At 46.3% G+C, this 23483-nt stretch overlaps 2 protein-coding genes and 1 long non-coding RNA gene across 4 annotated transcripts in view; 2 read left to right on the forward strand and 1 right to left on the reverse strand.

Annotated features, from left to right (window-relative positions):
• Nucleotides 1–23483, reverse strand: part of LOC310851855 — a 250124-nt gene that overhangs the window by 178701 nt on the left and 47940 nt on the right. The window lies entirely within an intron of this gene.
• Nucleotides 1–23483, forward strand: part of STRN4 (striatin 4) — a 195592-nt gene that overhangs the window by 171138 nt on the left and 971 nt on the right. The gene's annotated exons all lie outside the window — the stretch shown is intronic.
• On the forward strand, nt 6355–22415 carry GNG8 (G protein subunit gamma 8). Of its 2 annotated transcripts, none has more exons than XM_083754475.1 (3): nt 6355–6462; nt 15170–15276; nt 21873–22415. In XM_083754475.1, the coding sequence occupies exons 2-3, from the start codon at nt 15193–15195 to the stop codon at nt 21999–22001; spliced, it is 213 nt and encodes a 70-aa protein (XP_083610601.1). In that variant the 5' UTR covers nt 6355–6462; nt 15170–15192; the 3' UTR covers nt 22002–22415. The 2 variants fall into 2 exon arrangements, with proteins under 2 accessions (XP_083610601.1, XP_083610600.1); XM_083754474.1 differs by having other exon boundaries at nt 6398–6615; nt 21873–22413.

A 23483-nucleotide genomic window follows, 5' to 3' on the forward strand; every position in this document is an offset into this window, starting at 1 on the left:
GTCTGTTTGTTTGTCCAATGTACGTGGCTGGGCAGACTTTGCAGGGTATTTCATAGATCCCTTGGTTTTCCAACTGGATTTTATCCTTGGGGTTTCTGAGGATATTGGCTATTTTTTGGTTGGTGCAAAAGGCTGTTTTGATATTGTGTTTATGGAGGATTTTGCTAATTTTATCTGTAGTGCCCTTGATATAAGGAAGGAGGGCCATGCCATTGTTTTCTTCTGTGTCTTGGTTTTTGGGGGGTGTTTCCTTTTGGATTAGCTTCGTAATCCTGTTTTGCTGGTATCCATTGGCAATTAACACATTTGAGAGATTCTGTAACTCAGTTGTCAAGTGGTCTTTGTCAGCCAGGCGTTTGGTTCTGGAGATGAGAGTCTTGGCTACGGAGTTTAGCCCTCCCCACAAAATTAGCCCTGGAAATTAGCCCTCCCCACAAAAACTGACACCAGATCCAGAGGCACACAGAACGCCAACACCAATCAACCACACCAGACCCAAACCCAGACCCTCTCCACAGATGAATTACTGACACCATCCAGTAGCCAATCCATGGTGGCACCTCCGGATGCTGCACCCCCCTGCAATCCCTACACAGATCTGGCTGACACAAGCCACAAAACCACAGCTCGCCCCTATACACGAAGCCAAGCCAAAGCACAACTAAGTGCAATACAGCCATCTTCTCAGGAAAACTCTTCACAAAGTTCAAGAGGTCAAGACACAAAGACTTTAGCAACTAATCCACACCTAATGACCCACCTAAGTGGTACTCAGGATATCACTCAAGAAATCACTCAAGGTATCTCTCAAGTAATTAAGGAACAAAAGAAGAAAAGGCACACTAGCCTGGGAACTTCCTCTCTGCCCAGAACATTGGAGGCTAGACACCACACCCCCTCTACAGTATTTATAGGAACTCAAACATTGAGATCCCGCTCTGTTCCAGTAACAAGAAGCCGAAAGCACCAGCCTGAAGATGACGAGTGAGACCTCGTCGAAACGTCGCCTAGACACCCCAACTTTTACACGGGAAGACACCCGAGGACACCAAAACCTGCATTCCTGTACCCGTGAAAATCTACGAAAGCAAATATATATATATATATATATATATAAAATGAATGAATTCCTATGTCCCACAAATAACCCAGAGATGCATTTTAAATAAAAGGACACATTCTACTCATGTAAAAACACACTGATTTCTGGACCGTCCACAGGCCAGATTTAGGAGGCTGGGAAGTAATAGTGCCACTGTATTCTGCTCTGGTCAGACCTCACCTGGAGTACTGTGTCCAGTTCTGGGCACCACAGTTCAAGAAGGACACTGACAAACTGGAACGTGTCCAGAGGAGGGCAACCAAAATGGTCAAAGGCCTGGAAACGATGCCTTATGAGGAACGGTTAAGGGAGCTAGGCATGTTTAGCTTGGAGAAGAGGAGGTTAAGGGGTGATATGATAGCCATGTTCAAATATATAAAAGGATGTCACATAGAGGAGGGAGAAAGGTTGTTTTCTGCTGCTCCAGAGAAGCGGACACGGAGCAATGGATCCAAACTACAAGAAAGAAGATTCCACCTAAACATTAGGAAGAACTTCCTGACAGTAAGAGCTGTTTGACAGTGGAATTTGCTGCCAAGGAGTGTGGTGGAGTCTCCTTCTTTGGAGGTCTTTAAGCAGAGGCTTGACAACCATATGTCAGGAGTGCTCTGATGGTGTTTCCTGCTTGGCAGGGGGTTGGACTCGATGGCCCTTGTGGTCTCTTCCAACTCTAGGATTCTATGATTCTAGGAGGCAACTGGCCCACATCCGGCCCCCAGGTCTTAGGTGGCCTATCCCTGGTTAAGAGTAAGGCTGGTCGGCTGACAGCCTCTGGGCTGGATCTGCGCCCCCCCCCCAGGAAGTCATTTGTGGCAGTTGGCCATCTCTCATCCAACCCTTTATCTCAGGCACCCCCAACCTTCGCCCCTCCAGACGTTTTGGCCTACAACTCCCATGATCCCTAGCTAACAGGACCAGTGGTCAGAGATGATGAGAATTGTAGTCCAAAACATCTGGAGGGCCAAAGGTTGGGGCTGCCTGCTTTATCTTGTTTTTCACTTCACAGCGACAGTGGCAAGATCTGGAAGGTGGTCCTTCGCTCTGCGGGTCACCCTCACTTGCTCCATCTGCTGATCTGACAGATGCAGTGAGAGACAAGTGGATTGCAGTGAAAGACAAGCCCCCTGTTAAATATTTGGAAGAAGTCAAAAGCCCAAGGCAGTATAAGTTCCTCAACTAAGTTTATTCAACATTTGTCAGTGACAACAGCTCACTCATATGAACACAGCTCATCTGGGAGTGGACATCCAGAATATATAAAATTATGCATAATAACATGAATCATTCCCAAAATGTAATTATAAACGAGCCTCTTACATATGTACCTTAAGTATGTATACAAACTCAATGAGAGGCATGAGTTGGTTTTGCTGGGTATGTTGCCACCCGTCAATCTTGGAAAACAATGCAGGAGTGTAGCTTTTGCTGGGAAATCTCCTTTATATTGGGTCTGCAAATGAAAAAATGTTATTTTGACACTACATTACACTGCACTGAAATGTTTAAATGTTATTTGATTGTCCTTGAGTCATCCCAACACACTTGCCATCCTCTCTGGCCATGCCTTTTGAGAAACTGCAAGCTTGCAGCTTTCCTCCAAATGAGGGTTCTGAAACTTAAAGGTGGTTTAAACATAGATCGAATTGGGCAAGAGTATTGTTAGCCCAGAAGTGGAAACAAGAAGAAATTCCGACGAAAGAAGAATGGCAGACAAAATTAATGGGCTATGCAGAATTGGACAAAATGGCAGGAAGGATCCGAAACCTGCGGGATCAGAGATTTACAGAAGATTGGAAGAAGTATAGGAATTATTTGAAGAGCAACTGTAATCAACAAATTACGCTAGTAGGACCACAAGAAGTTTTGTAAGGAGAAATATACAAAGTGTTACGAAGTAGGAAAAGATAGAGATATTGGTTACGAGTTTGAAATGTAATAGGGAAAATAAGAAATGGATACTAAGAGACTAGATTGGAAAATTTTCAGACAGGATTGATGGAAGTCAAAAAAATTGAGTAAGATGTAAAAGTATGTTTAATTACTGTTGAAAATGATATGTTAAAACACACACACACACACACACACACACACACACACACACACATATATATATATATATATATGCAGGTTTTGGTGTCCTCGGGTGTCTTCCCGTGTAAAAGTTGGGGTGTCTAGGCGACGTTTCGACGAGGTCTCACTCGTCATCTTCAGGCTGGTGCACCAGCCTGAAGCACCAGCCTGAAGATGACGAGTGAGACCTCGTCGAAACGTCGCCTAGACACCCCAACTTTTACACGGGAAGACACCCAAGGACACCAAAACCTGCATTCCTGTACCCGTGAAAATCTACGAAAGCAAATATATATATATATATATATATATATATATATATATATATATATATATATATAAAACATAGATCGAGCTGGGTGGTTAGCTGGTGGCATAATCAAATAAATGTAGAGTTGGAAGGGACCATGACGGTCATCTAGCCCAACCCCCTCGAACCCATGATGACTCTGAGATTAAGAGTTTCATGCTCTACCGACGGAGTTATTCCACCTCTTGCCTTGCATGCAGAAACCTCTAGGTTCAGTCCCTGGTGTCTTCAGTTTGGGCAGCCATTGCCAATCTGTGTTGAGAACACTGAGGGGCCACTTGCGGCTATCAGTGGCCATGAGCCATGATAAGTATATTATAACTCTGCTGTCATAGGCACTATGATTCTGAATGTCTGTTTCTGGAACCCGCCAGAGACCAGGAGAGTGCTGTTGTGCTCAGGTTCTGTTTCCAGGCTTCCCAGAGACACCTTGTTAGCAACCGGGGTTGAACTAGATATCCCTTGGCCCTGATCCAGCAACAAGGCTTTTTCTTTTCTTTTTTTGGCATGGGCCAGATTACTACGTTCCTAATACCAGGGTTGAGCTGTGATCCTAAACCTGGGGAGTAAAGCCCCAGGCGACACAGATTTTTGTTGTTGTTCTTAAATCAAAATGCAATAAATCAAATGCAATCGAATAATAGGAATCCATACCGATATTTGGTAAATACCTTGCAACAGTTCCATAATTCAAAACAGAAGATCGACCACTGGACAGGATAAAAAGCATCTAAAAATATCTCGCTCCGTAGGATGCAGATGATTTTGCAAGGGGCAATGATCTCACAGGAGATAATTTTGCATGTAATGCAGATGGATTGACCCCCCCCAAAAAAGGGGGGTAGAAACACAGAGTACATGACCATATTGCTCTCTCCTAGCCTTCCTTTATTCTAGGTAGCTCTTGCCGTCTTCACTACGACCCTATGAGGTAGGTCAAGCTGAGGGAAAATATGCCTCACAGTATTTTTTTTGCATCAACAATTTGAACCCATGTCTCACTAGTCCAGTTCCAACACAGGCAGTTGTGGATTTATTAGTTGAAAGCATCCTGGTCCAATATGAGCCTGGGTTGGCTTTGGGGGCGGCAGGGAGAGATTTCAATAAACCCAGCTCCATTTTTTGAGGAGCAGGATTTGGGATCCGCAGAACCTTCACCAACCCAGTGCCACTCCCAGATATTTCAGACTACAACTCTTATCACCAGCCCCAGGGAGTTGTAGTTCAAAACAGCTGGAAGGGTCACCAGGTTGGCGAACGGGGTTGACCCGCACCTTTGTGGCAAATTCCAGTGGCAAGAGGGAACCTTGAAGAGTCTAGGATTTTCCATGGCATCGTTCTCTTGCTTTATGCTGCCTCCACATGGATGCAAGTCAACATTGCATGCAATTTAAAAAATCCAGAGATGTTTATTATCATTTCTCTACGTTATAATCATCCTTCCCAGCCTTTATGCTGTTCCTCTGCAGAAACTGTGAATGCAGGGGGGGGGGCAGGAAGAATCAGCTGCACAGAAATATGATATGGGGGGGACACATGGCTTGCCAGTAGCACATGTGAAAAGCATCTAGGGATCTTAGTGGACTGCCAGCTGAACATGTGTCAACAGTGTGATGCAGCAGTATGTTACGGATATTATTGTGGGGGGCACATCTTTAAAGTTAAATGTTACAAATATTAAGCCTGAATGTATCCTCTCAACTTGACAGTTCAGGGAAGTTGTTTTTGTTTAGTCGTGTCCGACTCTTTGTGAGCCCATGGACCAGAACACGCCAGGCACTCCTGTCTTCCACTGCCTCCCGCAATTTGGTCAAACTCATGCTGGTAGCTTCAAGAACACTGTCCCACCATCTCATCCTCTGTTGTCCCCTTCTCCTTGTGCCCTCCATCTTTCCCAGCATCAGGGTCTTTTCCAGGGAGTCTTCTCTTCTCATAAGGTGGCCAAAGTATTGGAGCCTCAGCTTCAGGATCTGTCCTTCCAGTGCGCACTCAGGGCTGATTTCCTTCAGAATGGAGAGGTTTGATCTTCTTGCAGTCCATGGGCCTCTCAAGAGTCTCCTCCAGCACCAGAATTCAAAAGCATCAATTCTTTGGTGATAAGCCTTCTTTATGGTCCAGCTCTCACTTCCATACATCACTACTGGGAAAACCATAGCTTTAACTATACGGACCTTTGTTGGCAAGGTGACGTCTTTGCTTTTTAAGATGCTGTCTAGGTTTGTCATTGCTTTTCGAGTGTAATATACCAGGAATGAATACCAGGAAACATGTATTCAGACTGTCTTTTATTGTTTTAAAAAATCTTTATAATAAATGTGACTCGATATGTGGAGGAGAGAATAAAAGGATGGCTGCTTATTTCCTTGACATCTGACGGGAGGGCGTTCCACAGGGCGGGCGCCACCACCGAGAAGACCCTCTGCCTGATTCCCTGTAACCTCACTTCTTGCAATGAGGGAACCGCCAGAAGGCCCTCGGCGCTGGACCTCAGTGTCTTGGCTGAACGATGGGGATGGAGATGCCCCTTCAGGTATACTGGGCCTTTGAGGCCGTTTAGGGGCTTTAAAGGTCAGCACCAACACTTCTGGGTACCAGTTGCTGGAAACCCCAGGAAGGGAGAGTTCTTCTTGTGCCCCACTCCTGCTTGCAGGTTTCCTACAGGTGTGTGGCTGGCCGCTGCAAGAACAAGATGCTGGACTGAATGGACCATTGGCTTGGTCCAGCAGGATCTTCTGATGCCCTTCAGACTTCAGACACCTGAAATCCAAGCCAGTTCTCTCCAAAGGGCTTGGGCCTGCTTTCCCTTCCACCCCCTCTCCGTACACGCTGCCTTCCTTTGAAACTGTGCCTCCCTCCCTTCTTCCCCTCCCTGCCTGCTTTCCTGCGGCTCCCGGTGCCCCAGGTGGCAGCAGCTGCTCATTCCGACCAGAGACAGTGGAGAGGAGCCACTTTGCTCTGCAAGGACGGCCATAGACAACAGGTAACAGAGTTCTCCCTTGCTTGCCTCCTTTCGAACCCGGAGCTGTCCTAGGCTGGGGAGAGGCAAGGCAAAAGGTTGGGTTGGGCGAGAGGCTTATTGCTCTGAAGTGATTCTGATTGCGTGAGGATTGACTTGGCGTTGGATCTGGCCAAGGTAGGTGGTTCCTGCACCTTTGAGGAGGTATGTTTTAAATCCTTGCTTCTCCCCCAAATGCATCTGGTTCTCCAAGTTAGGTCTTCTTGGTAGATCTTCCCTGTCTCATCTAACCTTTTATTTCACTTTTCAAGTTGAAATTCCCTGCTGGAACCAAAAATCACAATGCTTCTCCATGCGCGCGCTCTCTCTCTCTTTTGCAGGCAATCAGATTATACAAGGGTAGTGTGGGTTGGCAGGAAATAAAAAGATTTGCAATACTGTATATGAGGCAGAATTCAAAATACAAAATGACATGCAAGCAATGCTTGATAACTGCACACCAAGCGCACCTAGGAGTTAGCCCCATTAAATTCAACAATACTTCTTTATGGAGAGATGTGGTTAGGAATGCACTGTTAGACTGCAATCCTCTACACGTTTTCTGCAGCTTACTTTAGAGTAGGCATCCACAGGACTGCACTGTTCATGGCTGCAAAGAGAGAGGGCTTCCTTCTCCATACAAACGGCATTAAAACAAAATATTTCCAGCTTTGCTCATCCATATGGAGATGTAGGTTTGAAAAGTTGGCTTTTTCATGAGCTAGATTCCTCTTTGTAAAGTTCTCTTGGGCTAACACCTTTTTGCTTTCTTATAAGGCAGAGGGGCAATGAACCACAAACAGCTAGCTATAACTATTTAACAGATGCTCCGTTGTTGTGATTTTACTCTTAATACTCAGAGATCCCTTTTAAAAGGCAAAACGTCTGTTTAAGTCACTATTGCGCCCATTTAACAGGTGGTAGAACTGAGACCAGGAGAGTGCGATGCCCTCAAGGTGGAAGGGCTCAGCGGCAGAGCAATCTGCCTTGCAGGCAGATGTTCTCAGGTTCGATCCCCGACAGCATGTAGGGCTAGGAAAAGACCTCTTCCTGAACCCCCAGAGAGATGCTGCCAGTCAGTGTGAACACTATTGATCTAGATGGACTAATGGTCTGGCTTGGTACATAGAATAAGATCCCCTTTCTTAGGAGCCATGGTATGGATTTTCCCCACTGAATTTTGCACCCAAATCCAGGAAATGACTTGCCAATTATACCTGCCGCAATATGGTGCACTCCGCCTGTGAACTGGATCTCCTAGTCCGTGTCTTTTAAAAAATCCAGGTGGTTTAACCATGGTCGTGAGATACGACGGGGAGAGAGACGTTGTCTGGGTCCACCTTCTTGCCTTACAAGAGCTCATTCCCCTCCTGATATTTACCTGTGTAGATCTAAGATGAGGGACCTCCTTTCTCCCTTGGCAGCAGCTGTCAAGCTCAAAAGGGCTTTGGGCACAGCTGGCATGGGCGGGCACTGCAGTGACTTGGTGCCTCCTCAGGGAGGGAGGAAAAGCAGGTGAAGAATCACAGCCTCTCCGACCTACAGGTATGTTTTGGACTACAACCCCCATCATCCCAGCCAACAGCTGTAGTCTAAGTATTACGTGGCCTCCCCATGTAAGCTGCCCTTTGCATTCACAGGTGCACTCTGCACATGCTCAGAAGCCCTCTTGCTTAGTGCTTCGGCTGTTCTGCAGCAGACCACTGGAAAACCAACTTGGCTCAAACCCGTCCCTCACCTTCTGCCCGCAAATCCTGAATTCCTCACTCCTCGTGACTCCGAACCCCCCAGCAAATGAGCTGGGCTGTGTGGGAGCCACATTCTTCAACCCTGTCCCGGGTTATGTACGCCGGCTGGCTTGAATCATGGCGCGAGTTGCTTGGTGGGCAGCGGAATGACTCTGCCCATGCTCAGAGGCACTGCTGGCTTTTTCTATACTTCAGAGGTAGATAATAATAATAATAATAATAATAATAATAATGATAATGATAATAATAATAATAATAATAATAATAATAATAATAATAATAATAATAATAATTTATTATTTATACCCCACCCATCTGGCTGAGTTTCCCTGGCCACTCTAGGCAGTTTCCTACAAAAGATTAAAAATACATTAAAACATCAGTCATTAAAAACTTCCCTAAACAGGGCTGCCTTCAGATGTCTTTTAAAGGTAAGATAGCTGCTTATTTCCTTCACATCTGGTGGGAGGGCCTTCCACAGGGCGGGCGCCACTACCGAAAAGGCCCTTTGTCTGGTTCCCTGTAACCTCACTTCTCGCAATGAGGGAACCGCCAGAAGGCCCTCAGTGCTGGATCTCAGTGTCCGGGCAGAACGATGGGGGTGGAGATGCTCCTTCAGGTATACAGGACTGAGGCCGTTTAGGGCTTTAAAGGTCAGCACCAACACTTTGAATTGTGCTCGGAAACGTACTGGGAGCCAATGTAGGTCTTTCAGGACTGGTGTTATATGGTCTGGGCGGCTGCTCCCAGTCACCAGTCTAGCTGCCGCATTCTGGATTAATTGCAGTTTGTGGGTCACCTTCAAAGGTAGCCCCACATAGAGCGCATTGTAGTAATCCAAGCAGGAGATAACTAGAGCATGCACCACTCTGGCGAGACAGTCTGCGGGCAGGGAGGGGTCTCAGTAGTGGATCCTGGTATTAAATACCGATTCTGTCCCTCCCTTATTGCACTTTTCCTGCACACAATGGAGCCCCCCCGTCATGTTCCCACATACTTTTATCATCTCCTTGGGCCCAAACCTTCCCTTCTCCCTTGCAGGGGGCTTCTCAATTAGCCGAGGGCTTTGAGCATGGCTGATGTGAGGGGTCAGGAGCGCATGGGGGTGGAAGGAAGGGGGCTAATGAGTTGCATTTGCCCCCCACGACCCTCTTGCTGCTCCTGCCGTGTAGCTAATTCCCTTTTCTCTTGGATCGTGGCTCAGCATCTGGGCTTCCTGCTGTTCCTCAGTCACGCCCAGCTGTTCAGCTTCCCCTTCATCTACTCGCGCCTCTCTCTTTCAGTCTGTTTCCTTTATGAAACTATTAAACTCTCAGGGCGGGTGCAGAGGCAGACGGTGTGGACACCACTGTTGTTGCAGCACTGTTAATTAAGGCATTTGAACAAAATTCATCTAGCGCAGCATCTCCAACTCACAGATCCTGCAAGCAGCATCCATAATAATAATAATTGTTGTTGTTTAGTCGTTTAGTCATGTCCAACTCTTCGTGACCCCATGGACTAGAGCATCCCAGGCTCCTGTCTTCCACTGCCTCCCGCAGTTTGGTCAAACTCATGCTGGCAGCTTCGAGAACACTGTCCCACCATCTCGTCCTCTGTCGTTCCCGTCTCCTTGTGCCCTCCATCTTTCCCAACATCAGGGTCTTTTCCAGGGAGTCTTCTCTTCTCGTGAGGTGGCCAAAGTATTGGAGCCTTAGCTTCAGGATCTGTCCTTCCAATGAGCACTCAGGGCTGATTTCCTTCAGAATGGAGAGGTTTGTTCTTCTTGCAGTCCATGGGACTCTCAAGAGTCTCCTCCAGCACCAGAATTCAAGAGCATCAATTCTTCGGCGATCAGCCTTCTTTATGGTCCAGCTCTCACTTCCATACATCACTACTGGGAAAACCAGAGCTTTAACTATATGGACCTTTGTTGGCAAGGCGATGTCTCTGCTTTTTAAGATGCTGTCTAGGTTTGTCATTGCTTTTCTCCCAAGAAGCAGGTGTCTTTTAATTTCGTGACTGCTGTCACCATCTAATAATAATAATAATAATAATAATAATAATAATAATAATAATGATAATAATTTATTTCTACCCCGCCCATCTGCCTGTGCTTCCTCAGCCACTCTGGGCGGCTTCCAACAAAATATTAAAATACAGTAATGCATCAAACATTAAAAGCTTCCCTGAACAGGGCTGCCTTCAAATGTCTTCTAAGCACAAGAGCTTTGTATCAAAAGTGTCACACACCAGATCACAGCCATCATGGCCAGTAGGCGTTGACAGCCTTCTCCCTCATGAATTTATGCAATCCTTGTTTAAAGCGATCCACCTTGGAGGCCACCATTGTCTCCTGTGGCAGCCAGTTCCACAGTCTCCACCCCCATCATCCAGCCCGGACACTGAGGTCCTCTTCCGAGGGTCTTCTGGTGGTTCCCTCACTGTAAGAAGTGAAGTTTCAGGGGACCAGGCAGAGGGCCTTCTTGGCGGCGGCACCCACCCTGTGGAACGCCCTCCCATCAGGTGTCAAGGAGATAAAGAATGACACAACTTTTAGAAGGCATCTAAAGGCAGCCCTGTATCAGGAAGTTTTTAATGTTTGACATTTTATTATGTTTTATATGGGTTGGACACCACCCAGAGTGGCTGGGGCAAGCCAGACAGATGGGTAGGGTTTAAATATTATTATTATTATTATTATTATTATTATTATTATTATTATTATTATTATTCTTTTTTATTAGTTTTTAACATATGATTTTCAACAATTATTAAACATACTTTTGTATCTTATACAATTTTTTGACTACCATCAATCACATCTGAAAATTTCCCAATCTTTTCATTTAATTTACATTTCTTACTTTCACTATTACGTTTAAATCTCATACCTAATGTATCTCTTCTTTCTTTTCTTTGCAATATTTCATATATTTCTCCTTACAAAACTTCTTGCAGTCCGACTCACGTCATTTGTTGATTACAGTTGCTCTTCAAATAGTTCGTATATTTCTCCCAATCTTCTGTAAATCTCTGGTCCCGCAGGTTTCGAATCCTTTCTGTCATTTTATCCAATTCTGCGTAGTCCATTAATTTTGTCTGCCATTCTTCTTTCGTTGGTATATTATTATCATCACGCATGAAGGCCTTCCTTTTATCTGTCGTGAATCTCCATTCAGCTTCCTTCGATGTCCACGACTTCTAATGTTTATGAGAGAGGAAAGCTTTTCTCTGCTTTTTCCATGCATGCATAATTCTACAACCTTCTATCATGTCACCTTGAACTCACCTTTCCTCTTAAAAATCCCCACAAACTGCAACCTTTCTTCATTTCTTTGTCCATTTCTGAACCGTTTCCAACTCCACAGTATCCTTTTTAAGGTGAGGCAACCAGAAACATGGGACGCGGGTGGAGCTGTGGGTTAAACCACAGAGCCTAGGACTTGCTGATCAGAAGGTCGCGGTTCGAATCCCTGCCACGGGGTGAGCTCCCGTTGCTCGGTCCCTGCTCCTGCCAACCTAGCAGTTCGAAAGCACGCCAAAGTGCAAGTAGATAAATAGGTCCCACTGCGGCGGGAAGGTAAACAGCGTTTCCGTGCGCTGCTCTGGTTCGCCAGAAGCGGCTTAGTCATGCTGGCCACATGACCCGGAAGCTGTACGCCTGCTCCCTCGGCCACTAAAGCGAGATGAGCGCCACAACCCCAGAGTTGGTCACAACTGGACCTAATGGTCAGGGGTCCCTTTACCTTTACCAGAAACACACAATCTTTTCATTAAATGGAAAAGTCCCAGCACAACAACCCCAAATGCTACTCTGTGACTGCTCACCAAAGGTATTTATAAATTTGGGGCATAGATGGGCAGGCTCTCTGGACAAGGGATTTGTGTTGGTTCTGCTTTCGAAACAGCACCTGAAACAATCCAACCCATATAAAACATAACCTTGACCCCTACCGGCATGAGAAGTTAAATGGCAGTCATTGAAGATCCCGCTATTGATTCTGGCTCATTAACTGAAGAACGCCTTCGTTCCCAGAGGGACCAGCTTTTAGAAAGCAAATGCTCAGAGCTGCATTATCTACATGGTGTAACTCACCAAGGACTTAATTTAGTAAGATTTAGCAATCCTGTGCTATTCAAGGTGTTTTGCCTATAGCGGGGTGGGGAGACCTGCCTCTCTGCAGATATTATAAGGCTGTGGCTCTCATCAGCCCTGACTAGTAGGGAGAGAGAAATCTGTCGATTTCTTTGCCCTCTCTGAGTTTCTCATCTTAACAACCTAAAATGCAGTCTCACTTGTGATTTTATTTTGTTTCTAAAAGCTGCACAAAAATTAACCAGCGCTTAACTTGCATCTCTCCTAATGTCGCATTTGCAAAAAGAATCTCTCACACAGACAGAAAAAGATCCCTCCATATATTAGTGTTGTCATACGTCCAGAATTTTCCCAGACATATCCAGAATACTGCAGTAGGCAGCAGTTTCCAGGCGGAAACTGGAAAAAAATGTCTGGGAAGATCCGGACGTATGGCAAACCATGTCGGCAGTGTTGTTTTTTGCGATTTCCCATAAAAATGGCTCAAAAATGACAACTTTGGGAAATATTGTATAAGATGAGAAGTTATGTTGGATGAACTTTTGGAACTGATAATGTAAAAAACAACAACAATAAAAATGTATTGTTGTTGTTTAGTCGTTTAGTCGTGTCCGACTCTTCGTGACCCCCTGGACCAGAGCACGCCAGGCACTCCTGTCCTCCACTGCCTCCCGCAGTTTGGTCAAACCCATGTTTGTAGCTTCGAGAACACTGTCCAACCATCTTGTCCTCTGTCATCCCCTTCTCCCTGTGCCCTCCATCTTTCCCAACATCAGGGTCTTTTCCAGGGAGTCTTCTCTTCTCATGAGGTGGCCAGAGTATTGGAGCCTCAGTTTCAGGATCTGTCCTTCCAGTGAGCACTCAGGGCTGATTTCCTTCAGAATGGATCGGTTTGATCTTCTTGCAGTCCATGGGACTCTCAAAAGTCTCCTCCAGCACCATAATTCAAAAGCATCCATTCTTTGGCGATCAGCCTTCTTTATGGTCCAGCTTTCACTTCCATACATCACTACTGGGAAAACCATAGCTTTGACTATACGGACCTTTGTTGGCAAGGTAATGTCCTCTACTTTTTAAGATGCTGTCTAGGTACAAAAAACAAAAATGACAACTTTGGATCCGGCACAGAGCCAGCATGACTCTGTGTCTCCAACTTCCAGCCCAGCTCTCAAATACAACTCCTACGTAGGAGCTAGGAAAGACCCACCCATTAACCTGGAGGCCATAATCAGTTTTCACTCTTGCAACCTACTTCTTTTGGGATGTTGATGAGGGTACTTAAGTGGCCAGCTATGGTTATTGTCTTGCAAAGAAACTTGTCCGATCAGTTCAGCAACCTGCTCTGTTAGATTCCAGCCCTCATCAGGTACAGGAACCAAATAATTGGAAGGGGCTTGGGGCATCATCCAGACTGATCCCCCCAAGCTCACAACGGTTTATTCTGAGAGATCAATAATGGCTGTGGTTTGCTCTGCTGAAATTACGGCTTCTGTGAACGTCGCTGGATCTAGAACTAGCTGTTTCCTAGTTCTGCTGGATCTCTCAGCGGCGTTCGATATCATCGACCATAACATCCTTCTGGACCGTCTAGAGGGGCTGGGAGCTGGGGGCACTGTCCTACAGTGGTTCCGCTCCTTCCTCCTGAGCCGTGTTCAGAAAGTGGGGGGGGGGATGAGTGTTCAGACCCCTGGGCTCTCACTTGTGGGGTGCCTCAGGGTTCTGTCCTCTCCCCCATGCTTTTCAACATCTACATGCAGCTGCTGGGAGAGATCATCAGGGGGTTTGGGCTGGGTGTCCATCAATATGCGGATGATACCCAGCTCTACCTCTCTTTTAAATCAGAACCAGTGAAGGCGGTGAAGGTCCTGTGTGAGTGCCTGGAGGTGGTTGGAGGATGGATGGCGGCTAACAGATTGAGGTTGAATCCTGACAAGACAGAAGTACTGTTTTGGGGGGACAGGAGGCGGGCGGGTGTGGAGGATTGGCTGGTCCTGAATGGGGTAACTGTGCCCCTGAAGGACCAGGTGCGCAGCCTGGGAGTCATTCTGGACTCACAGCTGTCCATGGAGGCACAGGTCAACTCTGTGTCCAGGGCAGCTGTTTACCAGCTGCATCTGGTACGCAGGCTGAGACCCTACCTGCCTGCAGACTGCCTCACAAGAGTAGTGCATGCTCTGGTTATCTCCCGCTTGGACTACTGCAATGCGCTCTACGTGGGGCTACCTTTGAAGGTGACCCAGAAACTACAACTAATCCAGAATGCGGCAGCTAGACTGGTGACTGGGAGCGGCCGCCAAGACCACATAACACCGGTCTTGAAAGACCTACATAGGCTCCCAGTACGTTTCCAAGCACAATTCAAAGTGTTGGTGTTGATCTTTAAAGCCCTAAATGGCCTCGGTCCAGTATATCTGAAGGAGCGTCTCCACCTCCACCGTTCTACCCGGACACTGAGGTCCAGCGCCGAGGGCCTTCTGGCGGTTCCCTCACTGCGAGAAGCCAAGTTAAAGGGAACCCAGCAGAGGGCCTTCTCGGTAGTGGCGCCCGCCCTGTGGAACGCCCTCCCACCAGATGTCAAAGAGAAGAAGAACTACCAAACTTTTAGAAGACATCTTAAGGCAGCCCTGTTTAGGGAAGCTTTTAATGTTTGATGTATTATTGTATTTTAATATTTGGTTGGAAGCCGCCCAGAGTGGCTGGGGAAGCCCAGCCAGATGGGCGGGGTATAAATAATAAATTGTTATTATTATTATTATTTATTATCCATAATCTGGGAGAAGAGGGCTCAGAGGTCAGTTGTTTCCACTGAATATTACTGTCTGCCTGTCTCTTTCTCTCTCTCTCTGCCCACCTGCTGACCGCAAAGCCACTCCAGCCGGGTGAGGGATAATGTCTAACAACATGGCCAAAATTGCAGAGGCACGGAAGACGGTGGAGCAGCTGAAACTGGAAGTGAACATCGATCGGATGAAGGTGAGCTTCCCCATCTCCTCTCCTCGCCTACTGCAAGAGGTGCACTTCTATGTATACAACACCGTGTTGCGGTTCTGTGCGGTGAAGCAACCAAACAGTCTCCAAGGGCAGCCCGGCCTGCCCTGCGGTAGTCTAGCTTAAGTGTTGCAAAAGGCGTGATCACTAGTTCCGATGAAAGAAGAACAGCAGACGAAATTAATGGACTATGCAGAATTGGACAAAATGACAGGAAGGGTTCGAAACCCACAGGACCAGAGATTTACAGAAAATTGGAAGAAGTCTATGAATTATTTGAAGAGCAACTGTAATCAGCAAATTACGCTAGTAGGACTGCAAGAAGTTTTGTAAGGAGAAATATACAAAGTGTTACAAAGCAGGAAAAGATAGAGATAATGGTTATGAGTTTGAAATGTAATAGGGAAAATAAGAAATGCATACAATGGTACCTCGGGTTAAGTACTTAATTCGTTCCGGAGGCGTGTTCTTAACCTGAAACTGTTCTTAACCTGAAGCACCACTTTAGCTAATGGGGCCTCCTGCTGCCGCCGCGCTGCTAGAGCACGATTTCTGTTCTCATCCTGAAGCAAAGTTCTTAACCCAAGGTAATATTTCTGGGTTAGCGGAGTCTGTATCCTGAAGCGTATGATGTAACCTGAAGTGTATGTAACCTGAGGTACCACTGTACTAAGAGATTAGAATGGAAAATTTTCAGACAGGACTGATGGAAGTCAAAAAAAATGGAATAAGATGTAAAAGTATGTTTAATTACTGTTGAAAATGATATGTTAAAAAAACTAATAATATATATATATATATATATATATATATGCAGGTTTTGGCGTCCTCGGGTGTCTTCCCGTGTAAAAGTTGGGGTGTCTAGGCGACGTTTCGACGAGGTCTCACTCGTCATCTTCAGGCTGGTGCTTTCGGCTTCTTGTTACTGGAACAGAGCGGGATCTCAATGTTTGAGTTCCTATAAATACTGTAGAGGGGGTGTGGTGTCTAGCCTCCAATGTTCTGGGCAGAGAGGAAGTTCCCAGGCTAGTGTGCCTTTTCTTCTTTTGTTCCTTAATTACTTGAGAGATACCTTGAGTGATTTCTTGAGTGATATCCTGAGTACCACTTAGGTGGGTCATTAGGTGTGGATTAGTTGCTAAAGTCTTTGTGTCTTGACCTCTTGAACTTTGTGAAGAGTTTTCCTGAGAAGATGGCTGTATTGCACTTAGTTGTGCTTTGGCTTGGCTTCGTGTATAGGGGCGAGCTGTGGTTTTGTGGCTTGTGTCAGCCAGATCTGTGTAGGGATTGCAGGGGGGTGCAGCATCCGGAGGTGCCACCATGGATTGGCTACTGGATGGTGTCAGTAATTCATCTGTGGAGAGGGTCTGGGTTTGGGTCTGGTGTGGTTGATTGGTGTTGGCGTTCTGTGTGCCTCTGGATCTGGTGTCAGTTTTTGTGGGGAGGGCTAATTTCCAGATGTCTGGCAAGCGGGATGTGTCGTCACGCTTGTTCATGTTGTGAGGGTGTTTCTCTATCTCGATGGCTTCCATGATTATTCTCTTGTGGTGATGTTCCGTGTTAAAGAGCAATTTGGAATCTGCAAAATTAATTTCGTGTCCTGTTTCTTTCATGTGTTGGAAAAGAGAGGAAGTTTTTTCTTCTTTTTTGACGGCATTCTTGTGTTCTGCGATACGTGCATTTATTCGTCTGTTTGTTTGTCCAATGTACGTGGCTGGGCAGACTTTGCAGGGTATTTCATAGATCCCTTGGTTTTCCAACTGGATTTTATCCTTGGGGTTTCTGAGGATATTGGCTATTTTTTGGTTGGTGCAAAAGGCTGTTTTGATATTGTGTTTATGGAGGATTTTGCTAATTTTATCTGTAGTGCCCTTGATATAAGGAAGGAGGGCCATGCCATTGTTTTCTTCTGTGTCTTGGTTTTTGGGGGGTGTTTCCTTTTGGATTAGCTTCGTAATCCTGTTTTGCTGGTATCCATTGGCAATTAACACATTTGAGAGATTCTGTAACTCAGTTGTCAAGTGGTCTTTGTCAGCCAGGCGTTTGGTTCTGGAGATGAGAGTCTTGGCTACGGAGTTTATTTGTGCAGGGTGGTGGTGTGATTGTGCATGTAAGTAGCGGTTGGTGTGTGTTTTTTTCTGGTAGATAGTGTGTCCTAGGGAGCCATCAGGTTTTTTGTAGATTAGGACGTCAAGGAAGGGAAGTTGGTTGTTGGCTTCTATTTCCATAGTGAATTGTATTTTGGGGTGTAAGTTGTTGAGATGTGTGAGGAAGCTATCCAGTTTTTCCTTCCCGTGTGGCCAAATTACAAAGGTGTCGTCAACATATCTGAGCCAAAGTTTGGGTTTGTGTTCTGACTTGTCTAAAGCATTGGTTTCAAAGTGTTCCATGTACAGGTTTGCGATGACCGGTGAGAGGGGTGATCCCATAGGTGCTCCTTCTATCTGTTTGTATCTTTGTCCATTGTGGATGAAGTACGTGTTGGTTAGGCAGTGGTTGGTCAGGTCCAAGATGTATTCGGGGGGATTGTATTTGTTTTGAATAGCTGTCAAGGCTTCATTAATGGGCACTTGTGTGAAGAGAGATACAACATCGAAGCTCACAAGTAGGTCATTAGGATGTAGGTTTTGCTTCTTTATTGTTTCTATGAACTGGAAGGAGTTTGGTACGTGTGAAGAGATGGATTCTGCATAGGGCTGAAGTTGCTTGGCGAGAAATTTAGCGAGATTTTGTAGAGGTGAGCCTATGGAGCTGACTATTGGTCTGAGTGGTGTTCCTTCTTTGTGTATCTTGGGGAGGCCGTAGAGTTTGGGGCATCTGGATGATTTTTCTCTGGGCCTAGACACCCCAACTTTTACACGGGAAGACACCCGAGGACACCAAAACCTGCATTCCTGTACCCGTGAAAATCTACGAAAGCAAATATATATATATATATATATATGCTTTCGTAGATTTTCACGGGTACAGGAATGCAGGTTTTGGTGTCCTCGGGTGTCTTCCCGTGTAAAAGTTGGGGTGTCTAGGCGACGTTTCGACGAGGTCTCACTCGTCATCTTCAGGCTGGTGCTTTCGGCTTCTTGTTACTGGAACAGAGCGGGATCTCAATGTTTGAGTTCCTATAAATACTGTAGAGGGGGTGTGGTGTCTAGCCTCCAATGTTCTGGGCAGAGAGGAAGTTCCCAGGCTAGTGTGCCTTTTCTTCTTTTGTTCCTTAATTACTTGAGAGATACCTTGAGTGATTTCTTGAGTGATATCCTGAGTACCACTTAGGTGGGTCATTAGGTGTGGATTAGTTGCTAAAGTCTTTGTGTCTTGACCTCTTGAACTTTGTGAAGAGTTTTCCTGAGAAGATGGCTGTATTGCACTTAGTTGTGCTTTGGCTTGGCTTCGTGTATAGGGGCGAGCTGTGGTTTTGTGGCTTGTGTCAGCCAGATCTGTGTAGGGATTGCAGGGGGGTGCAGCATCCGGAGGTGCCACCATGGATTGGCTACTGGATGGTGTCAGTAATTCATCTGTGGAGAGGGTCTGGGTTTGGGTCTGGTGTGGTTGATTGGTGTTGGCGTTCTGTGTGCCTCTGGATCTGGTGTCAGTTTTTGTGGGGAGGGCTAATTTCCAGATGTCTGGCAAGCGGGATGTGTCGTCACGCTTGTTCATGTTGTGAGGGTGTTTCTCTATCTCGATGGCTTCCATGATTATTCTCTTGTGGTGATGTTCCGTGTTAAAGAGCAATTTGGAATCTGCAAAATTAATTTCGTGTCCTGTTTCTTTCATGTGTTGGAAAAGAGAGGAAGTTTTTTCTTCTTTTTTGACGGCATTCTTGTGTTCTGCGATACGTGCATTTATTCGTCTGTTTGTTTGTCCAATGTACGTGGCTGGGCAGACTTTGCAGGGTATTTCATAGATCCCTTGGTTTTCCAACTGGATTTTATCCTTGGGGTTTCTGAGGATATTGGCTATTTTTTGGTTGGTGCAAAAGGCTGTTTTGATATTGTGTTTATGGAGGATTTTGCTAATTTTATCTGTAGTGCCCTTGATATAAGGAAGGAGGGCCATGCCATTGTTTTCTTCTGTGTCTTGGTTTTTGGGGGGTGTTTCCTTTTGGATTAGCTTCGTAATCCTGTTTTGCTGGTATCCATTGGCAATTAACACATTTGAGAGATTCTGTAACTCAGTTGTCAAGTGGTCTTTGTCAGCCAGGCGTTTGGTTCTGGAGATGAGAGTCTTGGCTACGGAGTTTATTTGTGCAGGGTGGTGGTGTGATTGTGCATGTAAGTAGCGGTTGGTGTGTGTTTTTTTCTGGTAGATAGTGTGTCCTAGGGAGCCATCAGGTTTTTTGTAGATTAGGACGTCAAGGAAGGGAAGTTGGTTGTTGGCTTCTATTTCCATAGTGAATTGTATTTTGGGGTGTAAGTTGTTGAGATGTGTGAGGAAGCTATCCAGTTTTTCCTTCCCGTGTGGCCAAATTACAAAGGTGTCGTCAACATATCTGAGCCAAAGTTTGGGTTTGTGTTCTGACTTGTCTAAAGCATTGGTTTCAAAGTGTTCCATGTACAGGTTTGCGATGACCGGTGAGAGGGGTGATCCCATAGGTGCTCCTTCTATCTGTTTGTATCTTTGTCCATTGTGGATGAAGTACGTGTTGGTTAGGCAGTGGTTGGTCAGGTCCAAGATGTATTCGGGGGGATTGTATTTGTTTTGAATAGCTGTCAAGGCTTCATTAATGGGCACTTGTGTGAAGAGAGATACAACATCGAAGCTCACAAGTAGGTCATTAGGATGTAGGTTTTGCTTCTTTATTGTTTCTATGAACTGGAAGGAGTTTGGTACGTGTGAAGAGATGGATTCTGCATAGGGCTGAAGTTGCTTGGCGAGAAATTTAGCGAGATTTTGTAGAGGTGAGCCTATGGAGCTGACTATTGGTCTGAGTGGTGTTCCTTCTTTGTGTATCTTGGGGAGGCCGTAGAGTTTGGGGCATCTGGATGATTTTTCTCTGGGGATGATTCTTAGCTGGATTTCTTCACTGATAGGAGAGGCTTTTATTTTGGATTTGGTGGTTTTTTCCAGATAGGTGGTGGGATCTGTTTTTATAGGTTTGTATATATGCAGGTTTTGGTGTCCTCGGGTGTCTTCTCGTGTAAAAGTTGGGGTGTCTAGGCGACGTTTCGACGAGGTCTCACTCGTCATCTTCAGGCTGGTGCTTTCGGCTTCTTGTTACTGGAACAGAGCGGGATCTCAATGTTTGAGTTCCTATAAATACTGTAGAGGGGGTGTGGTGTCTAGCCTCCAATGTTCTGGGCAGAGAGGAAGTTCCCAGGCTAGTGTGCCTTTTCTTCTTTTGTTCCTTAATTACTTGAGAGATACCTTGAGTGATTTCTTGAGTGATATCCTGAGTACCACTTAGGTGGGTCATTAGGTGTGGATTAGTTGCTAAAGTCTTTGTGTCTTGACCTCTTGAACTTTGTGAAGAGTTTTCCTGAGAAGATGGCTGTATTGCACTTAGTTGTGCTTTGGCTTGGCTTCGTGTATAGGGGCGAGCTGTGGTTTTGTGGCTTGTGTCAGCCAGATCTGTGTAGGGATTGCAGGGGGGTGCAGCATCCGGAGGTGCCACCATGGATTGGCTACTGGATGGTGTCAGTAATTCATCTGTGGAGAGGGTCTGGGTTTGGGTCTGGTGTGGTTGATTGGTGTTGGCGTTCTGTGTGCCTCTGGATCTGGTGTCAGTTTTTGTGGGGAGGGCTAATTTCCAGATGTCTGGCAAGCGGGATGTGTCGTCACGCTTGTTCATGTTGTGAGGGTGTTTCTCTATCTCGATGACGACACATCCCGCTTGCCAGACATCTGGAAATTAGCCCTCCCCACAAAAACTGACACCAGATCCAGAGGCACACAGAACGCCAACACCAATCAACCACACCAGACCCAAACCCAGACCCTCTCCACAGATGAATTACTGACACCATCCAGTAGCCAATCCATGGTGGCACCTCCGGATGCTGCACCCCCCTGCAATCCCTACACAGATCTGGCTGACACAAGCCACAAAACCACAGCTCGCCCCTATACACGAAGCCAAGCCAAAGCACAACTAAGTGCAATACAGCCATCTTCTCAGGAAAACTCTTCACAAAGTTCAAGAGGTCAAGACACAAAGACTTTAGCAACTAATCCACACCTAATGACCCACCTAAGTGGTACTCAGGATATCACTCAAGAAATCACTCAAGGTATCTCTCAAGTAATTAAGGAACAAAAGAAGAAAAGGCACACTAGCCTGGGAACTTCCTCTCTGCCCAGAACATTGGAGGCTAGACACCACACCCCCTCTACAGTATTTATAGGAACTCAAACATTGAGATCCCGCTCTGTTCCAGTAACAAGAAGCCGAAAGCACCAGCCTGAAGATGACGAGTGAGACCTCGTCGAAACGTCGCCTAGACACCCCAACTTTTACACGGGAAGACACCCGAGGACACCAAAACCTGCATTCCTGTACCCGTGAAAATCTACGAAAGCATATATATATATATATATATATGAGACATGCTCACTAGTGCTGACTCTCTTTCCCTCTGTGGCAGGTGTCCAAGGCAGCAGCCGACCTCCTGGCCCACTGCGAAGCCCACGCCAAGGAGGACCCTCTGGTGACCCCGGTGCCATCTGCGGAGAACCCCTTCCGCGAGAAACGGCTCTTTTGCATCGTGCTGTGAGCCTGGAAGCGGATTGGACGGGGGAGACAAATGGCAGACTCCTCCCACTTCCAGACCAGGGCGGTGGTGGGCGGAACTTCCTCTTGTATGTTCATGGTACACCCTGATCCCCTTTCCAATCTGCATTTCTACCCTGGTCCTATCTCCATCCAGCAAAAAACAAAGAAAACAGGACTGTGTGTATTCTGTAGAGAAAACGTGTCTTAGCTTTTTTTTTTTTTTAAAAAAGCAAGTTATTAGTCCTCATTGCTGTCAAAAATAAGCTTGTCCGGGCTGTGTTGTTTCCTGATCCCAATGATAAACAAATAAACCCTGGTATGTGTACAAGGTGCCTATGACAGTTTCTCTGGTAGGCCGATGTGCCCACAGTCCCAAGAAGGTTGATAACCCCAGGGGCTGGGAGGGAGGAAGTGATCCCAACAGGGGTTGAACTAGATCAGTGTTTCCCAACCTTGGGCCTCCAGATGTTTTTGGCCTACAACTCCCATCATCCCTAGCTAGCAAGACCAGTGGTCAGGGATGATGGGAATTGTAGTTCAAAAACAGCTGGAGGCCCAAGGTTGGGAAACACTGCACTAGATGATCCCTGATGATCCCTTCCAATTCTGCAATTCTATGGTTCTATGATCTCCTTCCATTCAAAAATCGCCCCCAGGGTGCTGTTAGGGGAGAATTCTATTTCCCACCTCCTTCTTTGTTCTTCCTTTCCAATAAATGTTGAACTGATTATTTCCACGCCTCTTTCCTGTTTCCACAAACCACGCTCTCGGGGCATCGAGTCCACAAGAGGCAAAATGTCCTAATGGGGTGGGTGTTTGTCGGTTATCTCACTTTTCTGCAGAACAACAGCGAGACAGAACAGTTATCTTAGCAGCCTTTCCATCAAACGTGGGAGGACAGAAGGCAGGCATTCCCGGAAGCCCACGGCCGGGTTTCAGAGCTTAATCAATCGCACACATGTTTTTTGGGGGAGAGTTAGGGAAATGGCGCAGTTCCTTAGATAGAGTGAGCAGCCCCTCTCCCCAATTTTTAAATCTGTTGCGTTTTCGTGGCTGATGCGGTTTGAAGCGGGAGATGGATTTCCACCCTTGGCCTCGGTGGGAGAAACGTAAGATTGTACTGCTGAGAAGCCATTGCCAAAACATTGGGGGCTTTTAAGAAGAGGCCGATTTGTCAACAGCGATGCTGTCACGCACTCATCCCATCAGTGGGTTTTCCTGCACCTTTTTAAAGGTAAAGGGACCCCTGACCATTAGGTCCAGTCGTGGCTGACTCTGGGGTTGCAGCACTCATCTCGCTTTATTGGCCGAGGGAGCCGGTGTACAGCTTCCGGGTCATTTGGCCAGCATGACTAAGCCACTTCTGGTGAACCAGAGCAGTGCACGGAAACGCCGTTGACCTTCCCGCTGGAGCAGTACCTATTTATCTACTTGCACTTTGATGTGCTTTCGAACTGCTAGGTTGGCAGGAGCAGGGACCGAG

The sequence above is a fragment of the Podarcis gaigeae genome, assembly GCF_964106915.1.
Source record: "Podarcis gaigeae genome assembly, chromosome: 8".
NCBI classification, from domain to species: Eukaryota; Metazoa; Chordata; class Lepidosauria; order Squamata; family Lacertidae; genus Podarcis; species Podarcis gaigeae.

What these genes read in the sequence shown, in the direction of transcription:
- GNG8 (XM_083754475.1), top strand. Translation starts at nt 15,193, where the DNA reads ATGTCTAACAACATGGCCAAAATTGCAGAGGCACGGAAGACGGTGGAG. An exon ending in TGAACATCGATCGGATGAAG is followed by an intron (nt 15,277 to 21,872) that starts GTGAGCTTCCCC and finishes CCTCTGTGGCAG; the next exon opens with GTGTCCAAGGCAGCAGCCGA.